At 33.1% G+C, this 22,948-nt stretch overlaps 1 protein-coding gene across 3 annotated transcripts in view; it reads right to left on the reverse strand.

The window, feature by feature from the left end:
* Nucleotides 1-22,948, reverse strand: part of LOC115446964 (kinesin-like protein CG14535) — a 229,331-nt gene that overhangs the window by 40,505 nt on the left and 165,878 nt on the right. For all 3 annotated transcript variants that reach the window (XM_037442460.1, XM_030173814.2, XM_037442461.1), the window contains one exon: nucleotides 13,516-13,675. In XM_037442460.1, the coding sequence (XP_037298357.1) occupies nucleotides 13,516-13,675 (160 nt within the window). The remainder of the gene's footprint in view (nucleotides 1-13,515; nucleotides 13,676-22,948) is intronic.

Genomic DNA, 22,948 nt, shown 5'->3' on the forward strand with positions numbered 1-22,948 from the left:
TATTATTAAAAAAAATAATCAAAATGGCCAAATTGGACCAAAACATTGCACAAACAATTTCCTGATTTGGCAAATAAATGGTCTGAAATCAGAATATTTGAATAACAATCGGCGTCGGTCAATCAGACCGCTGCGAACATTGGGACACTGAGGTCGGAGTGTTAAGTAATTCCTTTTGACATTTCCTCTTCAATTACTCAAGGCTCGTTTGTTTTTCACAACATTGAGGTTCAAAGTAATTCAAGAGGTTCCCAATTTCCATGTATATTTATTTTGCGACTTAATTAATATATTTCTCTCAGAAGAATTTATAAAGTAAATATATTTGTCATCAATCATAAATGAAAATATTCCGCGTTCTTTTTCGTGACTTTTGTATTCTTGACGATGAGGTGTCATTTATACGTTTTCTTTAGCTTCCTTTCATGTTGTATTATTTAATTTCTGAGAATGAATAAATCAATTTATGTATTTACAAGACAGCTTATATCTCTTCAGAAAAAATCATAACGTATCTTAGAGCATTAACATGCTATTACAACTCTTTCTTCTAAGCAACAACTTTGTAATATCTAAGAATTCTACAATTATTCTAATGATTGCCAATCTGTACAAGGCCAGCTAACGTTAAAACCCTTTAAGCAATAGAGGAGATCTATTCACAACAGTAGAATATGATACAGGGTTGGAATTTTACATCACTCCATCTTACATGGTAGCCAAGGACAAATAAATTCGCCGTTAGCCCTAACGGTGAAAGGCCAACCGATAATTTAAGTGAAAACGAGCGGGGTAATTGATTAACAAGCCGTCGCTCCGGTCTTACACGATCGGCTTTTAATAAGATCTTTAAGGTTAGCAATTTTACGGTTGAATGGACAAGTGTGCCGCCTAAAGGTCGGCTGTTTCATCAGTGTTCGATACAAGTTTTTTGTTTTTTTTGTGAAATGATTTCATTAATGAGTAATGCCTCTTGGTATTAATATTCCATTATCTCAGTGTACTTTTATGTGAAATTAATGTTCCATTTGATTACTTTTTAATTTATCAACAGAGTTATAATGTAATTATTTTAATTTAAAATTTGGGAAACACTGTTTGGTAAAGAGATGCCTATAATCCGGCTACAAGGACCAAAATAAAAATTGCTAGTTTTTGCAGTATGAGTAACAGTATTACAAAATTGTATTTTTATCGATAATTTATAATCATAGTGTAGGTCTTTATATCGATTTTTTGATTAGATAAAATGTAATTGTATCACAGACAACCTATTATAATAACAATAAATCCGTTGTTAACCCTAAAACTGCTATTGGAAACGTAACAATAAAAAGGATATATGTATTTAGCATGTTGATTAGTTAATAATACTTGGATTTCGTTAGATAATTTGGCTCGTGTTGTTTAATTTCGATTTGGTTCGGGTCCAAAGCCGGTCGGATTACCGCAAATTAATTTAGGCGCCAGGTAATGCACTCTACCCTATTTTAATACGTTCAATAAATAAAATTAACGCTTTTGCCGTATTTGTTATTATAATACGCTAAATGCGGCTGTTTATTGGTTTTTCGGCTTAGTGGTTTATTGGTGGGGTAATTAGTCCAATTTTAAGTATATTATTTTAACCGTTTTGTGATTTTAATACTACTAACAATTATGTGGAGGTTTGTGAAGATGCTCGATGTTTTATAGCGAACATGCGTTAACCGTTCATTATACAATCAAATTTAGCAGATCAGTTGAGTCTTTCTATGCAAAAATAGTTACAGTGGATGTTGGGACTATTTAAGAAAAAGAATGAATACTATCGACTGGTATGGTCGACTGTAATAAGAATTATCGGTCGTCATATCTCTTTTACAGCTGACGCTTGCCTGACGTCAAGCTCAGATACGTGTTTGAATATTTATCCACCTGGATAGTGAACTCTATATAAAAGGTGTTACAACTCGCCATAGTGGACCATATAAGTGTGCCGCGTTCCGGGAGCAGCCCGTGTGTCCACCGGGTTCCAATACGCGACAAAATTGTGTCGACTGCCGAGGGATTATCGTCAGTCGACATTCTATTGGATCAATCCACTTACCATCAGTGGGACCACTATGAAGTAGCACGTATAAAAAAAATTGTTTTGTCCAACTAAATTGAACATGAACCCCACACCCACATAGTCACTATTACCATCAATAGCGTCACTTTGCCATAGCACGTATAAAAAACAAACTTTATTGTCCAACCAAATTGAACAAGAACCCACACAGTCACTAGACCAAGCATATATAATTCATAAAACACAAACATACAGCTAAGGCCCCGGTGTTTACACGACAGTGCCAAAGAACACTATCAAATGCTGAAATGGTAAACATTCAAAAAACACCAGACGAAAAACAACGACAGAAGGTGGGTGACAAACTACCGTAGCTTTGTGTGCGATGACTGCGCGGATTTAGTTACGGATTTATACGCGCGCGGGGTTAAGTAGGTGTGTGGATACTTTGAGAGTATTTTTTTTAGAAAGGAAGAATTAAATGATGTATCATAGGGTCTTCTTTTAACAGTAATTACTTTGATATTCAAATTTACATTTATCGTTCGATTAATAAAAATATCAGCCCTGTATTATATACAATTCCATTGCTTGGTACGGGCCTCCTCTACTACAGAGAGAGTTTAGGCCTTCTCTACCACGATAGTTTAGTGTCGATTGGTAGACTTCACACACACTCAAATTCCTATAGAGAACTTCTTATGTATGCAGGTTTCCTCACGATGTTTTCCTTCACCTTAAAACAAGCAATAATTCCGAAAGAATCCACACATATTTTAGAAAAGTCAGAGGTCTGTGATCTTGGGTTTTGAACCTGCGGACATTCGTCTCGGAATTCCGTTCCACACCCAACTGGGCTATCGCCGCTCTCGTTTAATAAGTTTGTCTACAATTATATATTTTCATTCTTTTAACAAGTGTAACTAAGGCATCCAATGTCTAAAATAAATATACAATTTCATTCGGAATAACTAACTTAATGTAAACAGTAACACAGGAAAAAGCACTTAATTAACACTGCACAAAAACTAAATTGTAGCATGCATCTTTGTCCTGTTAATGAAGCCCGTATAAATCGCCATTAGAGCTATATTCGGTAGGTTGTGTCCGTACACAGTGGTATGTGGGCGCCTTTAATTCCGTACAAACCGACTAAACAGCTCGCCATCGTATACATTAGCCCGTATGGTATTGTGACATCACACTTTAGTATTCATTAACACATTTTAGTATGTACACGGTATTTAACATTCATAAATGAAATCATATATTTTTTTGAAAAGGCCCTTTTCAAATTATTTTAAGCATAGACGTAAAATTTTAAAAATGTAAGTTTCGAACAAAATAAATATTAAAATATTTGTTATTCATGAATGATTTCTGGCAGAATGTTAGCAAAGGTAAAGACCAAAATGAATGTGACGAATATATATGGTTTAATTTAGCAACGTAATGAAAAAATGACGCTGTATAGATTGTATTTTACATTTAAATAATTGTTAGTTAGTATTATAACGTCACATATCACTGGTCACGCTATGATACATATTTATTATTATAAATACGGAAGTTAATGAAGGTGTTTGCATGCTTATTAAAAGAAAATATACAGATGAATTCACATACTATTATAGTCTATTTTTATCCTGGTAAAGTCTAAATTTATACAATTATTTTGACATTTGTTGAATATATTTTACAGTTAAATTGTTATATTGTGACGTCACAATCGACTTATCCATTTATCGATAAACAGTGATACATTGAATTTATTTTGCAGTTGAATTGTTTGCTGATGCGTCCATTGTTTGCTTCGAACGCGATTTACAATGTCTGACTGTACAAATTGAATCACTTTGAGGGTCTGTTAATATTGCAATGTTTGCAAACAGATTGGCGATTTGTATAGCGTGTTCGAATAATGGACTGAAAATTCATTGCAAATTCTCTGGCAAATGATAGTTGTTACTAAGAAATCGCCTGGTAATTTACGCAAAATAGAGTATTAACAACATTTATGTATAGTTTGAGGAGGAGGTCGCTGGATGCGGGCAGCTTCCAATAGGTCGATTTGGAAATCTTTGGGGGAGGCCATGTTTAGCAGTGGACATCCTGCGGATGATGATGATGGTGTATAGTTTGTTATGAATGTTGACACTTCAGATATTGAGTTTCATAAAGCACCAGAATTGAACCAGCTATTTTCAAATCGAATTACGATAGTGCTATCACAAAAACGCTTGGTAATCTTGCAGCATTAATAATAGGTTGCTGACTTATTTCTTAATCACTTTTTTTCTTAATTTATTGTTAAGGGAGTGGAATGATAGTAATGTTAATCGAAAGGTACTGTGATGTTGATTCAGAAAAAAATGTATAATGAAAAAAGTTGTTCAAATTTAAACTCTCGTCCCTTCTAATAAAATATAACTGGCTAGAATTCGATATGACTTCTTGTTTAAATTTTAAAACACTGCTATAAATGTGATAGAATGTTAATCAATTGAACGATATATCGTATCCATAGCATGTTTATAGCTCTCGTATTTGTGTTGGAAATCGTCGATTTATGTGAATGCAGTTACAATAAAACTCAAGGAGCTGTAAAAAGGAATTCTGAACAGTTTTATGAAAATCCTTTTCGATATCTTTGTGAATTGTTCGTTCTATGTATCGAAAACGTGAGTTTAAAAGTGTTCATTGCTATTTGAACTAAACACATTGTTATTACTACATGTTTTTATCCAGATATTTGCTTTCAATTTGTAACAGTTTGGCTTAGTGTTTATTACAAAAATAGTTATTGTTGAGGCCCCGTACCCGTGGAAAAGTTTTTCCGGGATAAAGCCTATAGCACTCAAGATTAAAGTAGTATCCTATAAGAATGAAATTTCAAAATCGTGTTAGCAGTTCCTGAGATAAGCGCGTTTAAACAAATAGACTCTTTAGCTTCAAATATAAGTATAGATATGAAATTATGCCATAAATGTCTTCGTACATTTTCGTATACGTACGGATATCTCTGACCAGCAGTGGCGAAAGGTGAAATTTTCCGAAAAGGAAATCCACACAACATACATATAAGTACTAATAATATGCATAAACGGTCAACAAATCTTTCTAATGATAATTAGATTTTACATAAATTACGAAAGGTAAACTGACAAAAATAGGGTTATATGGATACTTCGGCCCGGCTGACCAGTTCAAATATCTTCTTCCTAAGTAACCTTCGCCACTGCTGACTACTTCGAATATCTTCTCCCAAAGATAACTCCCGAAAATCGTAACAAATCCCAAATTTCCCCGCACAGAAACCACTATGAATATTAAAAATGGGAACGTAACTATTACTTGGCAGTTGGCGCGGCGCCAGCCTCCCAAGATAATTTGATAAAAAGCGTCTCTCTAGCAGAGTTTAAGCGAACTCTATTAGCTATGTTTTATGTGCTGCTGGCGATTGGCTCGACTTGGCTGTATTTAACACCCTTTAAGCTTAATGTGGTTATACGAATGCGTGGTTTTATTCGAGAAAAGACGTTACAAAATGACCATAGTGATTAACATGGTAAATGATAATTTTAGTTATCATATAATAGAATTACATACTTATTCTAACTTCTACTAATATACAAACATAGTCGCAAAGTTTTGTATTTTTATTAATAAAATATTGTATGTTTGGAAGTTGTTGTTCATAAGCAGGATAGTAATATAGGTCAGTGATAGAGAATACTCTAGGCATTAACTCTAGGCCTTTTCAAATTTGGGTATAAAACGTATAAATAAATAATATGGTCAATTGTCTCGTAAGTTATTTAATAAACGCTATTGTTATAACGTTTTAATTATAAACTCGTAGTTATGTTTTCTAGACCGATGCCCACAAAAGCGTGTATAATTCGATGAAAAATAAAAGTTAGTTAACTCTGTCTAGCCGTGAATGAAAACATACGGGTTGCTATTGTGTTTACTCACGTACCGATTTCTGTATGTGTTGAACGTGCCTTTTTTAAATTTGGATTGCAGATGACGTTGTTTATTTGCTTAAGAGAAAAATGAATTCACAATAAATCTATAACTGACAAAGAAATTACATAGTAACATAGGTATATTTCATTATCTTATTGCATCATATAATACATAAAAACAAAATACTTCTAAAACGAAGCGGCTTATAAATTAAAGTCAAAGTTTTACTTGTATCCAAGACCAATATCATTTTAAGAGATGTGAGGAGAACATAATGTACCTATATTATGTAAAGACCCAACTGCAAAGACATATTAACTTATTTCCTTGTGCTCATGTTGGACCAAGTAGGAAGAAGATAGAAGACCGATATTATTCTGGTAGTCATCGTGTTTTTATGATTATCTTTCACATGTCATATTCCTTGAATTTATTATAATATCAGCCCTGTGTTATATACTGTCCCACTACTGGGCGCAAGCCTCCTCTACTACTGAGAGGGATTAGGCCTTAGTCCACCACGCTGGCTTAGTGTGGATTGTAAACTTCACAAACCCTCAAAATTCCCATAGATAATTTCTCAGAATTCCTTAAATTTGCTTAACACGGAATTGTAATTCCAAATAAACAATTCCAAAGCCAAACATTTATCATCACCAATTAGCAACTAATTAAACAAAACGACTATTTGGAAGCGTGATTCATACCCGTATGATCCGCGTTAATTGAATAAAAACCGCGGTTACCTAAACCCTACTGCTGTATATTGAATTTTAAACGTGTTATGAGTTCGCTTTGTCTGAAGGTTATTTTTGTTTGTAGTTTCAGATGGCGCGGTAGTGTGGATGATTGCGATTATTAAATGAAGTTGCACCCGAGCCGTTCGTTTGTGGCGGGCTTCATTCACGTATTGTTATATTGAGGTCGTTTGTATGGTTTCAAAATAAAGTTTATAAATTAAAACTTGTATTGTGAATATTCGTTGATACGCCAACCAAATTACTTCAAATCAATATACTCGATATTTCCTATATCCTATATATAATTTCTATTCCGACTAAATATGTTTTACGTATTTTATCGCGGTCTATATTATAATTTTGTGCCGACGTTTCAAAAGTCAAAGTTACAACATCTACCTACATTTTATAATTATTATTATAGGTAGATTGTAACTTTTATTATACATAGTAATTTTTGAACAACACCTTAGTACCCCGTTACCATGAAGGCAATAAAATCTTCGAAACATCTCGTCGGGATAAAATTATAATATAGACATAAGAAATCATAATAACTATATTTTTCGGATAATCAGTAGAGATGCTCGTCTGATTACCCAGTTACAGAAAACAACTTATAAAAAAATATATTATGAACGTTGCATAGGATGCGGGAATATTATTTATAATATTTAATTTACAGTCGAGACAATATGTTTTCTCTTTGACAGATGAAAGTAAAGAGCTAGAACTCTTCAATAACGTCCCCTAGCGTATAAATCATCTCAATATTTAGGGATGCTGCACGTGCGTGGGGCACGGGTGATATATCATCGAATTTGGAGAAAAATTTAAACACCTTTTAATTTAAAAAGGTTTTGCCATTATTCTTTTTGAAATTCCGTTGGTTTTATTCTAGAGTTTTATGTGTCGTAAATATCGTGTCTTGTTGGGTTCTCTTTTTTTGCTATAATTATTGTTCTACAAGATGACTATTGATATGTTATAAATAATAAGCATTGGTTAAAATAATATATCAAATGTAAACGTACCCAATAAAAATGTTTTTTTAATTTTTTTATTACCTTTAGATCATTCTTAATTTCTTATGGAAATAAACATATTTATCGTAACACATCATAATATATAAGAATTTTACAAAACAAGCCACTTTTAATATTAATTAAGAATTGTCTGCTTATACGCAAAATTTTACTGAAACCTATTCAGTGATTTCTACATTTATTTCTCACAATGTTATTTAAAACCTAATACATCTACAGGAACAATCGCCTTTATATTAATAGTAGGACGTATCAGAATTCATCGTTTCAATACCGCTGGTTCCAAATTCGGGCCGATTTATAAAAAGGATCCAATAATCAATGAGTTAAGTCCCGCGGGAGGAAGCGGCGATCTCATTGGCCGATACAAATTGAGACGTGCCTATCGATAGATAGTCCGAAAGGTAAACCAATGATATCTCTAGTACTAGATGTGACTATTCAAATACAACTACAAATCATTTATTCGTACATCACCATGACAAAAATAAATTACAAACAAAATTAATTATAAACACAAAAGAATAATCACACTTACACTAGTACACATAAAAGAAACAATAATTAAATAAAAAAAAAAAAAAAATTCGCAGTCGTTCACAAGATTTAATAGCCCTCCTTAGTCAGCAAGTATTTTAACCAGTTTACTTTTTTTACTAGTGGGTTCGAACGTGTTTAAGTTCTTTCCCAAATTAAATAATGACTTATAACTAAATTAGCTTAGTATGATTCTAAAATTATTTAAAAATGTAACAGTAGTTAAATTTTAAAAATAAATTGAAATATCTTTTCACTTTCATAAAATAAACATGGATAATGTAAAACATTTACTGGTTATTACCTTGGACTTAACATACCTAACAAAATGACGTAGGTGTAAAGTAAAGCCATGATGTCAAACTATATTTAAAAAAAAAATGATCTGGACACAAGAGGGCACATCCAGTAACGTTCGACCCGAAGTTCCAAGGTCCCGAGGGTCCGCGGCAATATCATTAAGGAGTAATAACGCGGGATATTGTTTTGACACGTGGAAAGAGATTTTCCGTCACGTTTGTTTGTCCAAACGATTGCCCGAACCCACCTTATATTGGGTGAAATTGGACAATTTTGATACGGATTTCAAATTAGATAAGTATTATTATGAATGGGGTTTGTGATTTAGATTCGTGTGTAACTTATAGTTAAACTAGTTGACCTGACAGACATTGTCCTGTTTTAACTATGAATATTAAATACTCATTGGTATAATTAATCAACCGAACCATTTGTGTTAAACGATATTTGCAGCGCGCATTCTATCAATCGCTGATAGGTCTTTCAAACAACTGACAGCTATGTAATAAAAGTATTGTCGTTAAGTTTTCAAAAATTTTCTGATGTTCCGCTCGATTTTCTTAGTTTTTTCTTTAATAAGAATTTTTTCTAGAAAATAATTAACAGAACCAAAACAGAATTAGAGCAATAGTTCCATCCGTTCACGCGTGATGCGATGACCAAGGGAAATAGAGATGAGTTATCTTTATAATATATAGATTTGACAGGTTTTTCTAGTTTTTAGCATAAGCTGGAAATTAAGTCGTGCCGAATATCCATGTTTCTCTGCTACTGCAGCTATCAAAATGATTAATCAATTAATTATGAAGCCTAATAGTCAAATGCTCTGCAAACTTCAACAACCGTCAGCTTCATACTATATAATTTTTCTCGGCAGCAAATCTTCAGAGTCCGCGCGACACCTCAGTTCTCTAACGCAAAACCTTACAGCACCTCTAGAGGAACTTTAGGTATCTTTTCTTCTTTTTATACTCATTAAAATGGCAAGAGGTACGAATACAAGGTTTATAATATCTATAGTGAAGTTAGGTTTGCATTAGTTAGCGTTAAACCTGTAACATTTGGTTATCTAACTTGGGTAACGCGCCGACACTTTTTGCACTCATCCTTTACTTTATGTTGGAATTCTCTTGGATTAGGGATGGGCAGTTTATCGATGTTTTTTTTTCAGTCTGACTTGATTTCTGATTGTTGTGACTTTGTCTACGGTTTTGTAATTTCTTTTAAAATTAAGTGATAACAATGAGCTAGATACATGGGGAAAATAATATAGTTTATTCAGTGCTATTTGTGAGATTTTAAGATTGGAGGGATCAAAGGTCTGAAGATTTTAGACCTTAAATCTCTTTAAGACAACTAGACAAAGACCTTGTAACTAATTCAAAGTTTTTGGTGGTACTGTTTATGAAGTAGTATATTGTTAGACGAGTTACATATTTGGCTAGATATAATAATTGTATAAAAACAAAGAAGGAACACTAGTGTATTCCTAGTGGATATACATATTATTTAACGTACAAGAAAATATTTATAGCATTTTAGAACAAGAAATAGCACTTTGCAAATTTTCACATCGAAAATTCCTATTGATAAACTAAGGACATCCCTAGTCTCAGTGCGGGCTTTTCGTAGCTTCTTGAATTGCAAATTTTAGCCATTCTCTATGAACAGACGGGCTCTTAATTTTTTATTTCAGTGCTTCACAAGAAAATTGTATCGTATTGTGCATTTATTATTGTTATTTACTTTTGTATGAAACTCCAGTGTAATGAAATACAAAGGAAATTTAAGCTGTCTGAACAGGGTATAATAGTAACGAATCAGATTGCTACAAATTAATAATGCTAGATTTTATTTAAAAAAATGGTTATTAGTAAGATTGTGCTAATTACTTCTATATAAAATGGAATAACGATGAAGCCAATTTATGAATAGACTGTCAACGAGAAAATTCGCAAACAAAATCACCGCAAATATCACCAACATTGAGTATTTACGATATTTCACGACACAAAGACCTATGGTCTGTCCTTCACCAATTTTTTGAAATACCATTCAATATTTTAATAAGCGGTGATTTCATTGGAGCTATCCCTTCCAAATTTTTAAAGTTCCTACATTCAACATTTTAATAAACTGTGATTTCACTGGAGCTATCCCTTCCACATTTTTAAAGTTCCAGCATTCAACCTTTAATGCATAAACTGATTTCAATGGAGTGTTGGCGTTAACCCTCCGCTGCAGGTGTTGTTAGCGCGTCACTTATCACATTAACCCGGTCGTGCCGCCGCGCTGTAATTGGAGGCGCGTTAAACAGGATAAGCGCGAGATGCTCGCTAACGAGTCGTCCCGATATAGAAAAAAGCGATTTTCGATAATGCAATTAGCTGGTGTGAGGTTTCGTGGCGGTATATATATTGGTAATGGTACGTTGCAGTTTTGCTATTTTCTCTATAATTGAATTAAATAGGATTTGGAGCGAAGTTTGTTAAATATTCTCGTATATTCAAAGACTTTCAAGTGTTTTTCATTTGGTTTGATGTGAATTAATTTATCATAAACCAATGTTAATATATTCCATTATAGAAATGTTTAATGAACATTAATAGTACATTAAAATAATTTGTTATAAATAAATGATATTAGCTTCGTGTTCATTAATAATGCTATTGGTATTTTTTGTATAAAATTGACATTAGAACAATTCTTTTGTAAAAAAAACAAATTTTACCACGGATCTATGTATTTGCCCCTTACGCGGCGATAGGCTCGCTCATAACATAATGAGGCGGAACACACAAGGCGAAATGTGGGTGCCCTGGTTACCCTCTGCCTACTTATTCGGAGATAAATGCATGGTGTGTGTTATCTATAATTCTAAAATATAATTCTACGATTTTCGCAAATTGCATCTAGCGTCTAACATACAAAGGCTATGTAGTAGTGAATCCCCCGGCGTGGCTCGTTAGCCGTCTGTCTTATGACATTAGCGGTCTGTTAAGCCTGCACGTAGCAACTAACGTCGGTCGGTAAGACCGGACTGCTGCGGTAAACGGTTAACATTGTTATATAGAATATAATACTAATTGTTACCAACTTGTAAATTTTATGTTCCATGATTTATTATTTTTGTTATTGGAATTATTATTTGTGTTTGAAAATGATATTTCTTCATAGGTGAGAATGCCTGCTGAATTTTACTGAGTAGCTTCATAGCATTGTACTATCACCCATATGTATTAGGGATTAGGTATCATAATTATATATTTACAGTAATTATATGTTATCTACAATTGTTTATAATTATTTTTAAGAGTGTTTTTTTTAATTTAAAAAGAACTATTAAGAAGTTAATAGTTATATTATCACTAAGAATAATGAAAAACAAAGATGGCAAGATCCAACTATATGTATAAGAATTTCAATGAATAAAAATGAATTCACGGACTAAACTCAGTAACTCATTATCAACATTAAATGTAGTTTCTAAAAGAAATCTCAACTTGCACAAAGGGCTATTACTTTAAGCTCATTATATATTTTTTTGCTATAACACAACTGTTGCGCGGACAGCGGGAGCAGCGCTTTAAACCGGTGCCCATCTTCAGAATCGGCTCATTAGCGCGAGATCATCAGTTGTCTCATTAAACGTGCTACCAATTAGCGGGGTCCAGCTTAAAGCGCTTTATAAAATATAAAGCGTACAGAAGGACTAAAATAGTGTAATTAATTTCGAGATTTGTTTTTGTTTTTTGCGACGCATTTGTAAGTTAATGTTTTGTGGGTTACAAAATTAGTTCAAAGAGATTTTATTTTATTTTATTTTATTGAGGAAAATCACAGAGTTGTTTATTAAATACGACTAAGTAAGCAAATACATTAAATTTTATAAACAGACCTACAACGTTCTTCACAGAATATAAACTAAGTATATTTTTCATTGTTTTATTGCCTTTTGAGAATGAAATTTAAAACCAAAAATGTTCATTAATTTAATATATTACTATTAACAAATTCTTTCATTAATTTTCTTTTATGGTAGAAATATACTTAGTTTTTTACTTATACAAATTCAATTTAATCCTTATGATATATTTGACGTTTAGCTACAATGGTTACAATTTGTTTTTAAGTTCGGTTAGTCATTTAACAAAGATTATCAACATAATTTCAACTCTTTATCTACACCAAATCTTCTAATCCCATCAATTTGCTTTGAAAACCCGCAAAGAGCCCAAGGTTAGGTCTAACCAGTGACCTCTCTGTATACTATTTTCTTAGGGTCTTTAAATCATTGCCTCTCGCTTGGTCCGTGACAGCGGCCATTAACTCCAGGCATTATCGCTACGTTTATTTTTAAGAAGTTTCTACAAGTTGCGCCAGTTTATTGGATTCCTCATTATTAAGTTTCCTTCTCGGTTTAATGATCGATGTTATTACTGTTAATGTTTCTTCGTTAGTTTAAGAACCGTTTTATCTGAGTTGTTGTCGAGAATATTTCTGTGGTGCAGTGGAGTTGTATTAGGGTTTTTATTGTCTTTTGAGTATAATATTGCTTTACAATAATAGTATGAGATAAGATTTTTTATGCGTGCTTAGTGCTTAAATTACTTATAACAGATAATTATTTAGTTTATATTGGTTTAAAGACGGGTGAATAACTCAGAGCCGCGATCTGTTATCTTTATTTAAGATAACAGATCGCGGCTCTGAGTTTATTTAAAAGCTCATAGTCCATTGAACATGACCTCTATTAGATCATGCCATTTTCAGGCAAAAATAATTTTTATATTACTTTACTAATAAGCGGTCTTCAATGCCCATATATGAATTTGTGAGAGCTAAACTAATATCCAGTCGTGCCTACCTTCCCAACGCCTGTGGGCTCTTTGACGCCGAGCCTTCTCAGCAGCGCGGGAGGCGGCGGCGGCGGCGCTCGATGAAGCGCAGCACTGAACCCCGCAGCATCGTCCTCGCGCCGCCGCCGCTCGCGGTGTGGAGACCCGCTCGCGCATTTCGTTGATGTTCTGGAACAAGAGGATAAGGTTTGATGTTATATTTCTTTATTTATAAATTCAATGAAAGTTTACAGCACTTGGCCAAAACACTTACATCTAACAATATAATCTAACTCTAAATTTAACAATATTAAGACAGCAATAACGATAAAATAAAATTCAAACTAATAACAAAATAACTAATATTATTTCCAATACTTAACTTACTAAGGAACATTTTAAAGCGTTTCTAAAAATAACAATACTATTGTAAACATGACTAGGTTTGTTATAAAATATATCCAGATCTGTGTGATGAGCGTGCACGGCACTATATTAATATACGCATAATATATTAATATACGCATAAGCATCAATATGCTTGAACTCTTTTGCCATATATTTAATAATACTGCCTTGGTAATTGATATAGTAATTAGCATTAAGTCAGAAAAGGCGGTTCTGTCCTATTACATGGTTAACTAGATTATCATATCGTTCTTACTGATGTTTATCAAACAAGAAATAGCATTTATAATTTACGTAGATTTATGAAAACTAGATAGGAAGATACATCGTTTCACATTACATTCAGTAATAAAGAAATTGGCCGCGTTGGACTTACTGCCCTCTCGATTACCACCAAAATAGGTGTTTTAAGAATTTTGAAAGTAAACGTCAGGTGATTCTATGCTTGTATCATTTTTTTTACTATATTAAATAACATTTATCGTTAGAAAAAGCAAGATAAAACACAGTAACTATGACAGCTGATGTATACAACGATTATATTATGTATAGCGACGTTCCAATACTTATAATAATAGGTAAATCAAAAATGTGAGTGAACGGAAATATTTAATAACCCGATAATAATCGTAAAATCTAGTTGTCACAGGCATCAGGCTGCTTTACATATTTATGACGCCCATTTCGTGGCTCCACAATATTAATTATTGCTCAGAATGGCTTAGTTAGCTCGCGAGACGTGAAATGCATAATTAGAAATAACTACGCTTAACTACAAATAGTTGAGACTCGATGTTTGCGTTTACAAAATTCAACAGTAGAATAATATTATGTGCTTGCTTTCACACGATTCATATTGTCTTGAAGGGTTTATAACGTTTTCTTATTTTAAATATATATATTTTTTTAAATTAATCTTTATTTTGGCATTGCGTTTTATTTTATTTATTGCAAATTTTGAAATATCAATAATTATAATTAATAATTTTTAATCATAATATTAGGACATGGATGCTTTTGAAATTATTTTTTTTTACTTTGTATTATTTTGTTTTGATTTTTAATTTGTACTTGTTATTTTAAATTAGATTTGATTTTATATTTTACTTAATTTTAATTGTAATATTTTAATGCTGTGACACTTATTCTATGGAATTTATATTATTATTATACTTTTTTCAAATTATTAAAACGTTGTATTCGCTTATAATGATTTTCTTATTTTGTTTTATATTAATATTATAAAGAACTATCGCTGGCGGATCTAATTAAATAAATAAATAAATTATACTGGATATTCTGACCGTTTTTTTAACCCGTAATAAATGAGGAAGAAACTAGGAAGCCAATGCAATCACGGTTTGAATGTTGAAAAAACAGTGGAATAGCGGAAAATGGAGTATTATTTTAGTAAAGAATCTGGGGTGCGAAGTTGGAATGCTATCATAGTGATAGAATTTCCGCGTCCTTAATGGATGATAATAAGGTAGGTATTTCAGTAATTTTAAATTCTTAAAATTAAACTAGGTAATGGATATATTTCTTGAAGTTCAGGGCGTGGCTTAGCTCAGGGAGATTCTCTATCTCCTCTACTTTTCAATGTAGTAACATCAGATATTTGCAAAATACTGCCGAATGATATTAATATATCCCAATACACGTATGACTTTGTTATTTATACTCTATGTAGATCTAGTCATGAAGGGCAAGTCAAGATTCAGGCATCTCTTGATCTGGTCTGCAAAATGTTAAATCGTGTTGAATTGGACATTTCGCCCTCCAAAAGTAAAATTTGTATTTTTAGTCGTGGTTTCCGTAGACAAGTTAATGATATTCGCTTGAATGATACTCCATTGGTTTTGGTAGATACCGTAAGATACTTAGGAATGTGGTTAGATAAGGGACTCCGCTGGAATAAACATATAGACCAAATGTGTAAAAAGGTAGCAAAGTTCATAAACATCTTTAGAATTTTAGTTGGTTCAGGATGGGGTATTCATCCTGTTCACTTAAGACGGCTATATATTGCACTCGTTCGAAGCCGTATGGACTTTGCAAGCTTTTTATTTAATAATAGTGCCGACACTCAATTGGTTAAGCTGGATAGATTACAAAATATATGTTTACGATTGATTGGTGGATTTGTAAAAAGTACTCCTATTCACGTTATGGAGTCAGAACTATTTTTGGCACCATTATTTGTACGTCGTCGATATTTGGCCGGAAAATTTTATTTGAAGTCGAAAACTTATAAATTTCCTATAATAAAGATACTTGAATTATTAAAAACTCAATGTAACAATTTTTACTGGAGACGCAAAAAGAAACCTTTGTTGGTAATAGTATGTGAAATGTTAGGCCGCGAAAGTTTTTATTGCAGTAGCGATTTGACCATGTATTCAATGAATACTTGGGTTAGTAACATGGACCTATCAAGTTATGTTAAACCAACACTAGAACATATTGACAAACCCAAACAAAATTATAACATTACAAACTTAAAAAACCTTTGCAGTAATTCACTTAATGATAAATATTACGATTTCTACCCTATTTATACAGACGGCTCTAGATTCAAAAACAATTCGGGTGCAGCGTTTTTAGATTTAACCTCAAACACCTTTTGTAAATTTAAGATACTATGCTCAAAATTGTCTATCATGCATATAGAACTTATTGCTATCGCAGAGGCTTTAGGGTATATAGAATCTCTAAATGGTGAAAGATTAGTTATAATTACGGACTCAAAAAGTGCTCTTTTACACTTACTTAAATGCACTTCATCATTTAGGGGGCTTCCAATAGCATATTCTATCATTAAAAGTATTTACAATATTGTTGGCATAAATAAATTAGTTGTGTTACAATGGATCCCTTCTCACATAGTGCTTGAGGGTAATGATGTAGTTGATAAATTAGCAAAAGAAGCAGCTTCAGATTGAATACCATTCAGCTGCCTTCCTTGGCATACAGAACTACTACCTATGATTAGAGAGAAATGTTTAGAATTTTGGTCAGAGTATTTTGACAAAAGATCTTTATCAAAGGGAATTTGGTACAAAGTAATTTAACCATCATTACCCCGTTCTTTCTGGTTCGGTGTGAGTGGGATTAGTCGACATGAGGTTGTCATTGCTTTGAGGCTTCGCGCTGGCCATGTACCATTGAACAGCTTCGCTTTCATGATGCGTAAAATAAATTCGCCTAATTGTTTAGTATGCGGAGTTGTGGAAGACGTATATCATATTTTATTTAAATGCAGTCTCACTGAGACCCAAAGATGTCAAGCTTTTGGTGACAAAAATTATAATTTAGGTTTTTATAAGCATTTTGGCCATTTGTTGTCGAAAGAGGCTAGAATGCTTTACAAATTAATAATTACAGGTTTAAGATTACGGGAACATTAATTTCCATAACTTTGTGTTTTTGTTTTGTAGATTTGTAAGTTTTGTATATTATTTTTGTATTCAATAATAGGGGTGACATTTTCATTAATGAAAAAACGCTTTAAGGAAATAAAGAGAAAAAAAAAAGTAATTTTAATGTATGATTGGTTAGTTAAGTAAAAGATTTTCGGTCACGAGAAACTTGGGCTATAAGGATCTTGTCAAGATTCAAAATACACTCGTATCAAGGTGTCTAATAAATCTCAAAGCGTATATCTGCAGTTTTACAACTATCAAAGGCATGTGAATGCAACTTTTTGAGAACAAAAAATCATTTAACGCAAACCGGTCTGCAAAAACACCTCTAAACAGTTAAAAAAAGTCGAAGCGGAAATAAATGAACGGTACGTGCCGTCTCGAGTGACCTTTTTACATTTTTCAAAAATTCGCCCCGCGTCAATACCGCACTGGCGTCTGGGGGCTCGCCAGACGAGCGGATTCCTTACGACTGTTTATTTGTATTTGTAAAGGATAATAACGATATTCTTTATTCAAACCGTTTGAACTTGATGAAGTATCTTTAAAAAAGTTTTATGCTGTATAAAGTGATCATGATATTTTGTCTATTTATGTGTCATTATACCAGAAACGCTTTTATTCATATCGTATGAGTTTTCATTTTTAATATATCGCGGGTAGTCACTTAAAAAGCAGTATAATTTCATGTAAAAAGTCGCGAAACCGTTTCATAATATTCTTCAAACCAGATATCATGCCGCTACAGCACTACAGAATTTGACTATTCAACCCTCAATTTCAAGAGTCTCATCAATTATGCGATTTTGCGACTCCGACTTTTAGTCCCCCGTGTGCCCGGCACGTAAAAGGGCCGCACACGGATCTGTGATGGATAGCGTTTACGTGTCGACTGACGACATAGCTCGTATTTTATTTTAATGCCATCGGCGTAACGCCGGCTCGGCTCGCGGCGACGCGACGGCTCAAATTGAAAATTCTCGCGCTGTTGATATTTGAAAAATGTGCGTGTAAGCTGTTATTTTCATAATAGTTTTACCTTTAACGCGGTTATCACGTGTGAATTTTACATTTTTATCGGAAATTTTTGAGCGAAATATTTTTAATAATTGTGAAATTGGTGTAAACGTTGAACATTTTTCCATTAAGAAACGTTGACATAAAAAGCATGTAATAATTAAAAATATATTAGAGAACTGTAACCTTCCATTTATTTTATACCATATCATATGTTTTTGTATAACGTAAGGTTCAGACAGCTTTTGGCACAGAATTTATTGTAACATTTATACCATTTTTTTTAAACAAGTTAATATTATCTTCCGATTGCGTCCCCATTCTTTGTAACTTCATTCCAGCATGCGTTACTTAGCGTGCACGTGTCGCGTGCCGTACAACCCAAACTATTAACATTCCTTTACGAATTCTTTGGATATTAGGGCTACGGCTAATGATAGCCTTATCACGGCTTATTGATGGCCTATTGACGTATAATCTAAGTAATTGAAGGGCACGTACCACATAGGGGTGTTTGATATGGGGGTGGGTTGTTGCCATATCGGTTCTGATCTTGAACTCAATATAAAAGAATTCAAACAATTGGGCGGGAAATAAGTTGGTAAACTGTCTGTAACCGGTTAGTCTTCTGTCTACCCCTCTGTAAGAAAAAAGGTGATAGCCGTGGGTCTGTTTCAAGAGAATGATGAAGACTAGAGAAGTTTGCTGGTGTTGGATATTTTATATTCGTCCTGATAGCGATCACCGTACACAAGGTGTTAAAACCCGCCATAGTGGTTCGGGGATCAGCCTGTGTATTCTTGTTCCAACAGGCTAATTATGTCGACTGCCGTGGGGTAATCGTCTCTCATCAGTCGACATTCTATTGGACTCCACTCCACTTACGATCAAGTGTAGAGGGGTCACCTTGCCTCATCCATATAAAAAAAATGTATGGCATTGAATATGTAAGCGAAAACTAGCGATAATTCGATGTAACAGAAAAAAAGAAGTAAAAATCATTTCAAATAGTAATCTTAGTAGAAACAAAATCTTAAAGTTTATTCAACGTACTCATATTCCAAAATATAGTCACAAACTAGAAAGTTCGGTGGATGGCTAAGACATTTCGTGAATAGTATGTATGAAGCTATGACGTAAGACAGAAACTTTATGTTACGGTTTGCAATCTGGAAGTTTTCCTTCGAGTTGAAGAAGTGTCATAACAAGACACCAGCTGATGCTGGCTGAGTCACTTCTTGGATAGTAATGTAAGTTTTTGTAACATTAAAATCAAATTATTTTACGGATTTTATCAAGGTTATTTATATTATTTTACCACGATGTTTCGAAACTGCAGCCTTCATGGTCTTTTTAACATGCACACGTAAAAAGTTTAAATCTAAGACTTCATTAATAACAGCCTAGGTACACTGGCACTACTCTAGTGAAGGGATGCCTTGTTTAAACAATATAAAAACCATTCACCAGAAGAAACAATCCCTTTATTCTAACGAATTGATAGTATACATTATACGTACCAATAATGTCGCTTAGTAAACGTGATATTTTCTTTAAAAGGGCATATTACAGAAAGACAAAGCGCTCCCCAAACGTGGCCCTGTGTGATACAGATCTTACGGTTTCAAAGGACATTTTGTGATGTTACTTTATGCTTTGGACACAGGTGCTATGGATTCAGTAAGGATAAGAATAATTTATTTATTTAATATCGTTAGCAATAAGTTTTTTGGACTGTTAATAAAAAAATATTAGAAATAATTATTCGTCTTTCAAAAATTGAAAGTTTCGGTTTGAAAATGTTATAACTAATATTATAAATTGAAGTACCCGGTAAGTGAGTTTGTGGGCTTTTATAGCGACAATAGACAATATCCCATTAGAAGAAAGCTATAATATGTTTTATTATTTAAAAAATATTGTAATCGGTTTAATAGTTCCAGCTATTACCGTACAAAACAAGTTTATAAACTCAACTCCTTTTTATTATAGGGGTACACAAAAGCCCAACTCTCCAGTAACGTTCACAACTCCCACAGAGTTGCCTCTCTGTACATTTATCAACTGTCTTGATTTCACGGGACGACGGTCACAGTGCAAACAATCCGAAAAGGTCTACTCTTGACATTTGATAGAATGCCCCTCGGACCATGAATAAGCCCGCGTCTTATACTTTGGAAATTATGTTTTATTATTTTTGCTGTACAAATTTTATGAAGGGATCTTTTGCTGTTTTCAATTTGGCCTTTTTACTGGATTTTGGTTTGCCAGACGTTTGATATTGAATATGTTTTGAATTGGAAACTGAAATGGATAATGCTGACTTCTGGAATTGAATAATATTGTATTGGTTTTCCTAAAATAATGTTTTGGAAAGTAAGTTTAAATATACATATAATTCAAGTCGTTTGTTAGGAATTGATGTTATTGTTTAGTTGTGACATGAATTAGTTATATCACAACTAATCCTAATATAATAATTATGAATAGAATTAATTTAGTTTGGCATCTGATGATACTTCGTAGATACGAAAATTATTCGTACGACAAAGTAACCAACAGTAAAGTCAATTATCCATGGCCGAATTCCACCACCCTCTATGACTTCCTCTATACTTGCATGCACAAATAACAATACAATGCCAAGTGCAATTCGCGTGACACTCCTTCAATTAATCCTCATAAAGCAATTAACATTTTTTTAATTCATTACCCTTAATGGCGTCAAATGGCGGTATAAATTGTTTTATTTACCTTCGTGATTCGAATTATATCGCTGAATTACTTTTGTCAAGGGCTGTCCCTGACGAATAAATTAAAACCGCTGTAAGCGAGGACATTACATATTTTATGGACGATAAAATCGCACGCGTGACTTTGTTCAGATAAAAAATGTTTAGTTACTGTTTTTTTTTACTGTATGCTGTTGGTTAGTTTTGTTGATGGAAGCAGGCGGTTAATGAAATAATTTTTAAGTAAATTAATATCAATATAAAGTAATGTGTCCAGAAAATGGCAAAAGATATCGTCAGTGGTAAAAAATATGTGCTCAAATTGCTCAAGTTTTTGATTCAGTTAGGCAAGCATGTTAAAGTGTGCTATATACATGAGTAGACCTAGATTGGTATTTGTGCTCGCTATGGACTTATTCACATTATAAGACAAAATTAACACAGTAAATAAGTGGTACTGTTACATTTCTGTTGACCTGTTCAAGGATAAGGGAGTATACGTTGTTTACTACGTTTCTACAGTCCCTTAAACAATAAACTTTAATGAATATTATGCGTTTACTACCTCAGGGATTGTTTTCTACCAACAGCTGTACCCTATTATAAATAATGCCAAAACAAACACGCTACAAAGTTATTACATTCAAACATTTCTACTTTTTACACCTTTTATTTGAGGCAGACGATTTTTTTACTAGCAACACTGTGTGGCAGGCGGCCAAATACTGGCAACTTTTATTTACGGCCCGCGAACTCAATTTCGAACGGGGAATAACCTTATTACGTCGCAATAAGGATTAGTTTGAGCATTTAAATCGACAAAGATAGGTTGGCAGTGAGCATTGTTTGGTAAAATGATGGCAATAAATATAAAAGAAGGGTTTAGGACTATCCAATAGTGTTTCAGCCTTTCAATTTGTGTAACGGAACTAAAATAACTTCATTCTTCCACTCTCAATGTTCGTGGCGCGTGATCGGTGACATTGTGCAGTGATCGTTTCCTAAATGAAAAAGGAAGAAAAAAGAAAATCTAAATAGAAACCAAAACGAAATGAACAAAGGGTGCTTTTTCCATTAATGTGTAATGTTGGTTAAATCAAACAAGGTGGATTTTACTATTTAATGGGTTCTTTAACGTAAATTTTCTATCACCCTTTCTAAAAGAAGAATATACGTCACTTTTAGCCCTTCAAACCAGCGGCAGTATATGAGAAGCTAGAGGCCCAACAAACCGGTTTGCCATTTGCTGTTTCCTTGCTACTTAGTCGGCAATACACGTATAATTTCATCGGATATCATGTTCATAGAATAAAGTTACTTAGTTACTACCTGATCTTTAATGCCATACTTCTTGCCACGAGAATAGTAATTATACAAGCTGCAATAACTTGGTTATTTTTATTTAGATTCGCGACTTATATCTATGTCGCAAGTAAAAGTTAGATCAGCAAATTGATTGATTTTTTTTTTGCATATTTTTGACTCAGAATTTCCTCTTTATATGGCCTCTAAAATATGAGCACAAGATTATTACCAACTATCGGTTGAAAACATGACATTTCATTTCGATAAAACAGTTTTGCCTCCATTCGTTATCGGGCTATAAACTTTCAAACACGTATTTGCTTTTATAATTTAGAATTTCGATTCGTGAACAAGTTTATATAGGTTTGAAAGGTTAGACTTTTAACGGTTATTACAATTTTTAAGCTAACATTTTTGTTTTTTTTAGGCAATGTACGTTTAAATATTTTTTGTTTCATTTATTTTCATCAATCGACGGTACTGCGTCAAATATTTTTATTATAGTATAAGTATGATCCTTTTTTTTAAGTGTTAAGTCTTCATTGTTTCTAGGGTCTGATGGATTTTGATACGTTGAG

Source organism: Manduca sexta, chromosome 24 (genome assembly GCF_014839805.1).
Source record: "Manduca sexta isolate Smith_Timp_Sample1 chromosome 24, JHU_Msex_v1.0, whole genome shotgun sequence".
Classification (NCBI taxonomy): Eukaryota; Metazoa; Arthropoda; class Insecta; order Lepidoptera; family Sphingidae; genus Manduca; species Manduca sexta.